Source organism: Anoplophora glabripennis, unplaced genomic scaffold, assembly GCF_000390285.2.
Source record: "Anoplophora glabripennis isolate ALB-LARVAE unplaced genomic scaffold, Agla_2.0 scaffold890, whole genome shotgun sequence".
In the NCBI taxonomy this organism is placed as follows: Eukaryota; Metazoa; Arthropoda; class Insecta; order Coleoptera; family Cerambycidae; genus Anoplophora; species Anoplophora glabripennis.
In genome coordinates, this window is record NW_019417064.1 from 97,172 (window position 1) to 110,237 (window position 13,066).

At 32.3% G+C, this 13,066-nt stretch overlaps 1 protein-coding gene across 1 annotated transcript in view; it reads left to right on the plus strand.

Moving 5' to 3' along the window:
• Nucleotides 1-13,066, plus strand: part of LOC108913561 (lysophosphatidylcholine acyltransferase) — a 113,331-nt gene that overhangs the window by 38,763 nt on the left and 61,502 nt on the right. The window contains exon 3 of the mRNA XM_023455892.1: nucleotides 5,271-5,416. Coding sequence (XP_023311660.1) covers nucleotides 5,271-5,416 — 146 coding nt within the window. The remainder of the gene's footprint in view (nucleotides 1-5,270; nucleotides 5,417-13,066) is intronic.

The window sequence follows — 13,066 nt, forward strand, 5'->3', positions numbered from 1 at the left end:
CAGAATAAAAGCCTAAATTTGTGTATTTGTAGAGATCGAGCGTCATATTGTTTATAACAAAAGAAAATAAAATAATTGCTTTTTTTCAGTTTTTCGTTTATATCTCCGAAAATAAGCCTCTAATCGATATGAAGTATACTTAATTATTTTGTTCCTGAGGAAATTTGATACAACGGTAGGCTTTTGCGAAAGCTCACAACATTTTTTTTATTGCAAAATTAGCGGCGAAAAGAAAAATGTGCTAAATTTCGTAGGCATCAACAGTTAATTTTAAGACAATATTTTATACGTCGACCTCTTCTGAGCACGCAAATAAAGTCGATTAAAAAAAAAGCATATCGGTAGCTGCCTTCTAAATGCCACAATCCATTTGTTAAGGAAGAATTTTGCGAAGATGAGCGCAGCAAGGGCATTACGACGTCACAGCACTCCCCTCTCCTGACTACCGCTCAGCCGCGCGAATCGCGCTGCCTTTAACGAACGTTTACTTGGTCATTTCTTGGTCAAATCGTTTCAAAAAAAAATTCAACGTATAAAGGAGGTCTTCTACTTCACAACGAGCCCAAGTTTATTACAAAATAGTAAATAGAACAGCCAGAATAAAAAAAATATCTCGGCTCCTATTGGTTGGATCGAGACGCTTTTATTAAGAAATTTATGTTTTTTAAGCACTCCTTCATGCAATTGGTTTGAAATCTGTATATTAAAAAATCGCCGAGAAAAGGATCTTAGTTACCGTTTTTTTTAGTTTTTTCTTAATAACTTTTTTATTTTGCAACTTAAAAATCTGACATTTGCACAGACGCGAGATAATGTAATTACCTTTCGATTCTTTTCTGCCGAATTTCGATATCTTGACTTGGGCAGAAGATATACCCGCTCGCGTTTTCGAATATAATAATTTTGCAATACACCGCCATTTTGAAATTGGGGGTCTGGATTCCAGGTATTTGTTGAGCACCCCAACAGTTATTTTTTCCTGTAGGTTCATCCAACTTCAGTCAAATTAGTTCTTCTTATTTAATTCTGAAAATTCAGCATATTTTTCTTTTCGCCGCTAATTTTGCAATATAAAAAAATTTTTGTGAGCTTTCGCAAAAGCCTACCCTTGTAGCAAATTTCCTCAGAAACAAAATCATTAAGTATACTTCATATCGATTAGAGGCTTATTTTCGGAGATATAAGCGAAAAACTGAAAAAAAGCAATTATTTTATTTTCTTTTGTTATAAACAATATGACGCTCGATCTCTACAAATACACAAATTTAGGCTTTTATTCTGTGTATTTTTTACTTAATTTTAAGCCCATAAAATTCGAGGTAGGCCCGATTTTTGAAAAAAAACCTAATTCGTCCGGACTACTAGGCTTATTTTATTCATTATTCAATTCCTCAAAAGTTTACTATCTTTAAAATTAAGAAATAAAAGGTTGTCATTCTGTGAAGAATTGTTTATACAAATTTTTACTTTTTTTATGAACAAGTATTTGTAGAATTGGCTTTACTAGTCAATTTTTCAGAGAACTACAGGGTGTCCCGAAATTAGGGGCAACATTTCTACAGGGCGTTCTATGTCGAGAAATAATACTTTTTCTTTATATAAATGTGGGCCCAAAAATTCTTCCTAAGGAAGTTATAGCCGATTAAAGGGGACAATCTGATGATGGTTTTTTCTAAATAACTCCGAAACCAGTAGAGATAAATTTATAAAATTTGGTAATTAGCTTAACTCTTACGTGTTCAGTCCGCTACTGAAACGAAATTTACAAATTTTCATCACATACGTTCCAACACTGGGGGGGAGGGGGGTAAAATTTACCATAACTTTTTTATGCGTTGACTTTTTTGACTTTTGACTGAAAAGTATGAAATTTCAGTTTTTTAGTAAAAAAAGGTACTCTTGTTTCATATTGGTAGAATGTTCCATTTTTGTATAAAATCCATTAAATACAGGCAATACAGCGCACAAATTTTCAAAATAGATTTGCAATAAATTTGTGAACAGGAATTTTAGGGGACCTAGCTACTTGGACCAATCCAGTTTCCCGTTTGTCTGAATACAGAAGGATACTTAAACTTTCTGCAAAATGATGTAAGAGAACTATTGGATGATACACCGTTAAAAGTACGCTTAACATTACACTATCAACAACCTCTCTTTACCCATAATGTCATAAATTGGTTAAACGGTAATTTTCCTTTCAAGTGGATAGGTAGAGATGGTCCCATTCCATGGCCACCTCGGTCTCTAGACCTATATCCTCTAGATTACTTTCTGTGGGGTAGGTTGAAGGCTGTAGTTTATGCTACAGAAATAAATCATTTGGAAGAATTACAACAGAGGATTCATTTATTTGGCTGCAAATAATTTGTTTTTTTTTACTTTGTCAAATAATCATTTACTAAAGATTCGAGAATTTTTATGAAGATAACAATTCACAAAAACTAAATAACTGAACTGTCAATGCAAATAACGTCAAACGCATATTTGTTATTCAAAATCTGCGATATTGACAATTTCAATTCCCGATGATTAACACATATAACATTATTTTTAAACGGATTTTACACAAAAATGGAACATTCTACCAATATGAACCAAGAGTACCTTTTTTTAATAAAAAATCATGAAATTTCATACTTTTCAAAAGTTAAAAAAAGTCAACGCACAAAAAAGTTATGGTAAATTTAGGAAGAATTTTTGGACCCACGTTTATATAAAGAAAAAGTAATCTTTTTCGACACAGAACACCCTGTAGAAATATTACCCCCTAATTTCGGGACACCCTGTATATTTCATTTTTGCAATAAGTATTTCATTCTAAAAATTGTTTTTCTGTTAATTCATTAATCATTAGTAATATTTTTGGTTTTTCATTTAAAAATTAAAGTAGCAAAAAAAATCCACTACAACTGCACGCTAATTATATTTGAAATCGCATTATATTCCAAAGAGGCACACCTGCTAGAGCTGTCAACTGCGTGTCAGCCGAAACATGTAGCGTGCGCGCTGTACTTCTCCCCAAATACGTTTCACCGCCGGAGATATACACTTCCCCTCTCTTGCTTAGTAATTGTCCAAAACATGACATAAATTTATTTAATTTTAATAACCAATAGCATAAAATCGATGTAAAATTTCCCTGGGAACACGATGGTGCAATTATGTTTTTGCTACTTGCCGTAGTTTACGAGATATTTGCGAAAAACCTTATTTTTTACGGTTTTTTGACCTTTTGACCCCTTTCCTGACCACCTAGGTCAAAAATTTTTGCGGATTCGGCTTCCTGAGGACCGAAAACATATATTAGCGCCCAGGTTTGATCGACAGAGGAAAAAATTGAGGTTCAGCCTTCATTTCAATGGACTACGTGGAGAAAACTCCACGTGAACTTTAAAAAACTTGGGCAGCTATAATGTATATAAGTTAAATTTCAGGCAGTGACGGTGCCTCCCCTAGTAAAAAAAATTAATTTAAAATTTAGTTTAGTATAAACACATGTGCAAGTGACGGAGATACCGGGAGTTACTTTCACTGAAAACCCCAAAAATTCGATATCGTTGGATATTTTGAAATCGATCGTTACCTGTAATTTCTTGTAGTGTTCCAAGAAAAAAAATGTACTTCATTTTATTGGAAAAACGAACCATTTTCAATTTAACACTTGTTTTCATTTTCATTAATGTTACAATCAGTGTCGGTTGGTGCGTGGAGGCTCTAGCGCGGCGCCCGTCGCCCCAGAAATTTCATAGTAAAAAAATGTAATTTAAAATTTAGTTTACAATGTTATCTGGATAATTAAATAGATTAGCCTTATTAAAAGGAAATATTAAATTTGTAACGTGCGAAATTCGTTTGAAAAATTCTGAATACGTGAGTTCCGCGTAGCTCGCTCCTATATTTGTAAAGTATTTACGGCGGTGGTCATGGGTTACCGTCGCGCAGCAGTAAAAGACGGAGTAGGAGTAGCCCATATTTACTACGCAATTTGGGCTCTGTTTAGTCCGACCATCACCAAATACCCTTAAAACTTACTTATTGCTTCCTGTGTGTTTTTTAAAAGATTGTAAAAGTTTAAAATGGTTGTAGACTAATAGTAATGCTGTCTATTGAAATATCAATGGTGCGAGAAATACCATACTTTAATGAAGAAGTAATTGAAACATTTATTTAAGACAAAAGCAGAAGAATGGACTTTCACTAAAAAATAATGTTTGAATGAACACATTTTCCTATATTTCAATTTTTGATTTTTTTTTCAATACCTTAGAACCTAAATTTTTTATGAAATGAAAGTCAAAAGCCGCCTAAAACGAATTGAATTATTGTGTATCTCGATAAAATAGTATCAAAAAATCTGCGGTGATCACTGATTTCGGTTGGCCAACATGTTGCTCATCATTTATGTCTTCACCATCGTTTCTGAACTGCGTATACCACTCATGAACTATGCCACGGGATAAACAATTATTACCATAAACTTGGTTCATCAATTGAAACGTTTCGATAAAAGTTTTACCAAGATTAAACCAAAACTTAATATTAGCTCTTTGTTCGATGATCATTTTTGTGACAAATATACCGTCACTTCAGATGCAATAACTTCACTGCTGATTGTCCAAATGTCATGAAATTTTGACAGTATATCAATAAAGAATCTACTTTTGCGGCGAATGGAACTGCCAGTGTCCTCACTAGAAAAACCTATTTTTCAAAAGTCCTTTTAAAAAAACTTGTTATAACGGGTGTTTTATTTAAGACATCTTTTATTTTTTTTAGATAGGTTCCATTTAAATATAGGGACTGTTAAAAATATATTTCAATTTTCCTTCAATTTACAGTTTTTTTATTTACACAACAGACATTCAACTATATTCTATAAAAAAGAAAAAACATTTCTCGTTACTAACTTATTAAAATGAATTTCACTAATTCAGTAGTGCCAACCTTACAATATTAGAATATAAAATTATATTTTCCAACCTAAAATGAAAATGTTAAACACTTGGAAAAAAATAGTTAATCAAACAAATGACATTTAAAATTTCGAAATCAGAAAAACTTACAGATTTCAGAAATATATAAAAATAGTGTCCGATTAAAAAAAACATAACTTTCATCTAGTCGCAATGCTTATATTATTTTAAATGATTTTTTGAAACTATCAAAAAACCATACAACTTTTATAGGAAACTTTTTTCTTATGATTAAAAACATTTTCAGTAGAAAACCCTGTACATATTATTACATTTATTTTTCATTTGTTTCAGACTGCTATATTCACTGTCGTCCTTTTACCGATACGAGTAGCTATAATATGTTTCTTCGTAACTGCTGGTTGGATATTTGCCAGTATTGGTTTATGGGGTGTTACAGAAAAGGAACTGCGTGACAAACCTTTGGCTGGATGGAGAAAGTAATTTCAAATTTGTCCTTATTGTACTGCACTTTGTATATATTTGTTGCTACTTGCATGTTGAAATACAGCATAACACCGCTTTTCTGTAGAATGTAGATTACCTACTTGCTGTAAATTTAGCTTTTATCGATACTACAAAATCATCACCTGAATTCAATAATAATATCTAAATAATAATAATACAGTAAGCCAGTGGCGTGCAAGTTTTAAAATATTATTACGCCACTGTCTAAAATTAAAACAAAAGTAACTTTAAAGAAATTACGGTATCATTTAATTAATTTTTGAAAAGTTACAATATTTCAAAGAAAAAGTATACTTATCTACATATTTAATTTCAATCAATAAAATTTCACGTAAAATTAAAAATATTATTATTTATTTATCAAATTCATGTCATGTCTTTACTTATGCGTTGAAATAGTAAAATAATAAAAACCGAGTTATTGCTAAAGGTTAAAAATAGTAAAATAATGACGGAACATCAGCAAACGTAAAACCCAATAAAATAATTCATTACAGGGACTCACAAAAAAAAAACTTCTGTAACAGAGACATGAGCCTACGTAGTTCTTGTGTATATGTTGATGCTAAAATCGAATCCGCAGCCGATAGCACACTGCAAATGGAATTTATATTCCTTGGTTTTCTTTTTTAGACATTAATTTGCCTATTTTTACTCAAATAACTCAATTTTTTAAACATTCATAAAAAATTTCTTTTGGATGGTGAATACCAATTTCTATGCTTCCGCCATTTTGGATTTAAGAATTTCTAAATTAAAACCTTATTCGTAATTGGCAACTTTGAAAATCACCGAGTGACAAGTTTCAATTATAATTTTCAAATTTTGAATGCTTTTCTGATTTTTACATCCGTCATATCGGATTCGCCGTCTATCAGCGACACCAAAAACCTGCGGTAACTAAATTCAGGCAAAAATATTCAATGAAAAAATGTGTGACTTAAAGTTGTTAGTGGAACGCTGTTCTGTAAGTGGTTTCCAATCCTTAGAGGGATAAGTTATATCACATTTTTTTTGGTATGTTGTCTATCAACCTATTTTAAGGGATATTTTAGCGTTTTACTAAAAAGAAAATGGCCCGGTAGATCGTATTTTGGGCTGCGGATACGAATTCATCATCAAAAAATACACAAGATCTACGTAATCATGTCTCTGGTACGTATCTTTTTTTGTGGGGCTGTGTAATTATTGTTTTTAGAAAAAATGAGCAACCGTACTGTATATTAACAAATTGTCAGAGGATGCTGGAAAAGATAAATTTTTAAATTTTTTATTTTAGAAAGTGTCGTTTCTTAGATATTATTTATCCAAAATATTCAATTACAAACCTATTACATTTTAAAATTATTTTGAAGTAAATAACGTTCAGTAACAAAGCGCCTGCTTGAATTTAACAAAGATGACTTTAAACGGCCACTTTGAAATAAAAAAATTACTATTTACAAAACATAGGCATAGTTAACTGTCGGGAAACCAGAAGTATCTAATACAATTTTAGAAAGTAGGAGCAAATGGCCTAACATACCGGGTGATTTTTTTACCTGAAACTTTCAAATATCCCAGAAATAAGCACTCTACGATATAAATGTCCGTAATCAAAATTTAATCATTCAACGCAGGAAATATATTAGAGCTAAAATTACTTCCTCTCCCTCCCCGTTACTTGTATGGGGGACGGGGTAACTTTAAAATCTTAAATAGGAATCCGTATTTTTTATTGCAGATTTGGATTCTACGACTAAATGTACGTAGGACTTGTCTGAAACATTATTTTCGATTCATGATAGATGGCGATGTAATCAACGAGATTCAATTTTTTTCGATTTTTTCTTACTGAGAATCTATACATGCTTTCCCCCTCATTATTAAAGGCAACTTGTATGGTGAAAGTACCGAGATATTTTGGAAAATGAACTGCCAACATTACTCGAAGTATTACTTGGAAGTGCGACAGAAGTGTTTTCAACATAAAGGTTGTCCAGCACACTATTCGGTGGTATCACGTGAAGTACTTGATCGTCATTCCAATGGTCGCTGGATCGGTAAAACTAGTCCGTTAAATTGGCCTACTGGATCACCACTTCACCAGATCTAACTTCGCCAGATTTCTTTTTGTGGGACTATCTCAAAGACAAAGTTTACAAACAAGAACCAACAAGACGTAAAAATATGGTTGAACGCATCAGATACGTTTGTGCCGAAATTTAAGCAGTCATTTGAAGTGGGGATTAATAAGTGTATTGAAGTCGAAGACCATCATTTTGAGCACTTACTTTAACTGAAAGATGATGAGGGAAGAGGACTCATGTAAATCAAGCTCTGTGATAAGTGAGAAATCAAGCACCTTTACACGTGACAGGCAAAGCGATTCACGTCAATCAAGCACCCTGATGGGAACAGAAAACTACTAAGTACGTTACGCTAAAACCAGTTTATTCACCAGCCATTTATATTTCTACAGGTAACAGTTTCCCGGTTATTCGAAATTTGCAAAATGAATAAATTTTTTTGGCGGCGAATTTCGAGTATTTACATAAAACGTGATATTTTTTTATTACAAACGAATTTCAGAGTTGTATGCACAGGTTCTCAGTAGAAGAGATCGAAAAAAATGAATTACATCGATTACAGCGTCATCTACCATGAATAAAAAAAAATGTTCCAGACAAATAATACGTATTTTTAGCTGTAGAATCCAAACCTGTAATAAAAAATAGGAATTCCTGTATAAACACCTACAAGAAAAGGGGGGGACTAATTTAGTACTAGTATATTTCCTCCGGGAATGATTAAATTTAGATTATAGACATTTTTTCCTAGAGTGCTTATTTCTCGAAATATTTGAAAGTTTCAGGTTAAGAAGAATCAGCCGGTATAACAAGTCATGGTTGTCAGTCATCTGTTAAAATTTTAAATACTCGAAATTTCTAGTATCAAAATATACGACATAATGTTTAGTCACAGAAAAAATCAAATATACAGATATCTCAGTTTTAATCTATGAAACTTCGGAAGCAGATAGTACAACGAAAAATAATTGTACTTTGTCATATAAACTTATTTCGAAGTCTCAACCGGTTTCGAGGTACACGGTGTTAATAGTTTAAATAATTTCTGAAATAATAGAGATATTTGAACTAAATTTGGTGTACGTTATATCGGGTCATAAAATGCTGTAATATCAAGACTTTTGCGCAACCAGTGGCGGAAATATGGGAAACTCATTCAATCATTTTATCAAGAACCTGTGCAAAATAATAATTGGTTATATTTTTTGAAAAAGTATGCTACTGGGAACAAAAAATCTTCTATCTATCTTTTGTAAGTTAATTCGTACATTTATTTTTAATTAATTAATCAAATCATCATTAACCGCCAGTCAAAAAAAATTGACTGGCGGTAAAAAATGTTTGAGAAATCTAGAAAACATGGAAATTAATGATTCTCTTGAAGTTCTTGTAATAATCTAATAATAATATCATTGATTCGAACTTAATTTTTATTTAAATTAGTTGAAACTAGCCCAAATACATCTAACAGGAATATAAAAAATCCATTAACGCACAATATCTGGATAAAAACTAGACACTGCTGGCTAAGGAAACACCTTTACAATATGAGGAAGTGTGAAACACCTGTTTGTAGGGGCTGTGAACAGGAAGACGAGCCAGTATTCCATGTGCTATGTGAATGCACTGCCGTCTCGTCAACAAGAGAATCTATGTTGGGAGAGCGCTGGCTTTCTATGGCCTATATTAGAGATATCCCCTTGAGCAACGTCACCACCTTTTTCTCATAATAGGTTGGTTAACGGCTCAGGTGGATTGATCTCCTAATGGGAGAAGGTACAAGGGACCCAATGGGGCCTAAGTGCTGTAGCTTTAAAAGCTACCCTCCCCACAATTCCAGATTCCAGAATATCTGGATAATTTGAACAAGGAACAAGAGAAATTCAATTTGTCGTAAAACAGAGACATATATCGACAAAATGTAAGAGACATTTGATGTGGTGTTATTTGTCGACATGTTTGTCTATTACATAAATCTTCCCTGTTCTGGAGCCTTGTTTTATACATTACCTTTTTCACAGTTCCCCATAAAAAGAATTTAAGAGGCGTCAAGTCTGGAACTCTTGACGGTCACGCAGTTAACGGACTGTTGCGACCTATCCACTTTCTCGGGAAAAACTCATTCAACCAACGACTTATTATTACCGCATTGTAAATAGGTGCTCCATATAATTGAAGGTAGAGATTCTGTCTTACATGAAGAGGAAATGCATGTACTGAATCTCAAAAATCATTGTTTAAAAATTCATACAAATCTCTGCGTTTAGATTAATGCAAAAAAGAAGGGCCCGATTATTCGATCACATAAAATCCTACAAAACACGTTAATTTTTTTAATTAAGATTTATGTAATATAATTAGACAAGCATGTCGACAAATAACACCACTCAATTGAGGAGAGTTATTAAAAATAAGAGGAGACGAATTGAAGAGTGCATGGTGGACTAATAGAAAATAGTAATACATATTTAAATATTATTTCGTTGTGAAACTCTTTTCTGGTATTATAAAAAATATATATAATTTGGCTGTCCTATTGTGAGCACCCTGTATGAGTGAAATCAATGAAACTTCATGGATATACCTTCGGTTAATAAAATTATGAAAAAATATCTTGAAAATCTTTTTCACTGTTAATACAGGACACTGCAATAAGTGAAATTTTTCGAAGTTTGCACCTATTTTGTGAACACCCTGTAAAAGCTATAATAATGAAACTTTGTTTTTAGGGTTTTGAGATGTGATCAAATCGAAAATGCTATCCACTTCATTCTTAAAAAAATGCCTAATATGTTTTTTAATTTTTGAGGGTCTTTTCCTAATGATAGTAGGCCGTAGAAAATATCACGTCAAAAAATATAATATCAAAAAGTAGGCCTTTTTGAGTACTACCACATAAAAAAAAGAATTTTGGAAATCGGCCAACGCCATGCTAAATACGGAGGTGTCCCGACTTTAAGTGAAACACACTGTATATATATTTGTTAGCAATAAAAACAAAGTATCGCCAAAGAACCCGTGAATATGTATCATCATTTCTTCGACCATCGATATGTCTGGCACGTCTGACATTTTACAAAACGGAACAGAAAGTACACATCGAATCCCTCTGCAGTTCATTACCACCGTGTTCAATAAAATGTTTTAAATGTAAGTAAATACACATTGTTTTCCCATCCGTACGAAATAAATAGTACTTTCTAATAGCACAATTCAGAGGATTCTCGAGCAATATAGGTACCATCTTTTCTGAGCTCACTTGTGCAAAAATCATCATTTGTCTACGTTTACTCAGTTAATTACTTTGATGAAATTCAAGCGATATTGTGCATTTAATAGAAACACAGAAATAATTCTATGAAAATCCAAATCAAAATGAAAGCAATGATTTAATAAAAATATAGCGCTCTAATTTTAAGTAACAAGTCTCATTCAATGGTCAGTTTATTACTGAATTATCACCATTGGATATTTTCATATTATTTAAAAGTTTTCATAAATCGAATAAGTGATATTTGCAGTACCCTAATGCAAGTTGACATGGCATGATAGTAGTTATGACATACTTACATTTTATGTACAGTGTGATGCAATTGTACGGAATAAATTCATTATTTCAAAAATGGACGACTTTTGAAAAAAATCCCAGAACAAGTCAATTTTAAATTTTGGAAGGCCATCTTGTGATATACATTAATGAGCCGTTACGTCACCCATGTTGACGTAATGGCGTAAGCGACGATTATTTTAAATACAAACGGGGTCATGTACCACCTCATTTGTTCTCTATCCAACGGTATAATTATTTGAATATTTATTTCTACAGGGTCAACAAAAATTATGTATTTCACCTTTTCTAGATATTGGGTGCTAGACTCCTCTATCCAATGTGGATTTTTACTTCTCCAGTATCACTAAGTCTGGCGGTTTACGTGGCCGTTGAACATAAAAGTAGCTTCATCTGAAAAAAGTACCTTCAATCTCTGTTAGATTCGATTCTTCTATCAAAAAATCATCTTCTAACAGCTCTTGAACCAGATGTACTTTGTACGGATGCCACTTTTCCTTTTTATAGTACTCTAACAATAGTTGATTGGTGTACATTATTATCAAGTGCAACTTATGTCGCGCTAGTATGAGGATTTTCTTGAAACGAAAGTCAAGTTTTATGGCCTCAGGAAAGGATTTTCTTCCACTTTTGGGGAGATCTCTAGCATGGCCCGTTTCTCGAAAACTTTTTTTGAATTTTACTTATTACTGATTGTGAAACGGGTTCTCGATTGGAGTATTTAGCATTTAATAAATTACGAACTTCTGTCTGAGTCCTTACATTATTTCCACAGCCAATCCTGATTAAACTTTTAATTCATTCGGGTTCTGTAAGCCTCATTACTAAATTATACTGATTTAAATATTTTATGACTATTGCACTCCTGTCAAATTGAACCAGGCAAATAATTGTATTCCGGATCAATAAAAATAGTAGAAACCACTAAGATATTTTATTTCCAGTAGCGGTCCTTAGCGTTAGTTGAATGAATGAATGAATGAATGAATGAATGGACATTTATTGCAATTTCATACTAATTAAGTAAATACATAATATTGGTTGATTCTGTAGAGATAAATATTCAAATAATTCCACTGTTTGATAGACGATTAGGTTCAAATGAGGTGTCTCATGACCCCTGTTTGTATATCACAAGATGGCCTTTCAAAATTTAAAATTGACGTGTTTTAGGATTTTTTTTAAAGTCGTCCATTTTTAAAATACCTAATATATTCCATACATCATATTGTATGTATTTCAACCAATTTGGTAATTTCAGTTTTTTATCAAAACAATATTTCTAAACTTATTTTTGTTTGAGATAATTTTTTTTAACCATTTTAAAAGTTTTTTCTTTTTACAATCCGACAAGCAACTATGTAGTTGTTATTACTTTTCTTTTTTACTCAACACTATTACAATTGTTACGAGTACATATAAGCATAATCAAATCACACATTCTAAATGCGCCAGTCCTTTAAGCTCGTGCTCGTAAAGATAGAACAATGACAATCTACCACAAATCGGCAAATTTTATTCAGCTCAGAGTACAATCTCTAGGATCCTATTTAACGAATTAATGAGGTATATCGGGTTTACTCAAATGCACAGATGTACTTGAAATTTATATAGCGTTCATATATTTTTGAATCTATATTTTGAGATATTGTTGTTGAAAGTTGTTCATTTTAACATAGGTTTATATGGGAAGATGGACGATGCGGCTCTTTTTTTGACCATAACTGAGAAAAAAATGTAGAAATTGTGAAACAAAACTTTTCCTTAGATAGTACACAGTATTATCTTATTTTTGATGTAACAGTAATGTAAGTTTTGAACATAGTAGAGCTGTATTAATTAGAAACAGAAACCAATAATTGCATTTCTGTCTGACTTGAGGATTAATGTAGCAACGTCGCAATCAGCTGACAGCAAGGAGGGAATACATTTGAAACACTTGATAAAAACGAAATTGATTTCAAACATATACATTTTTCCTAAAT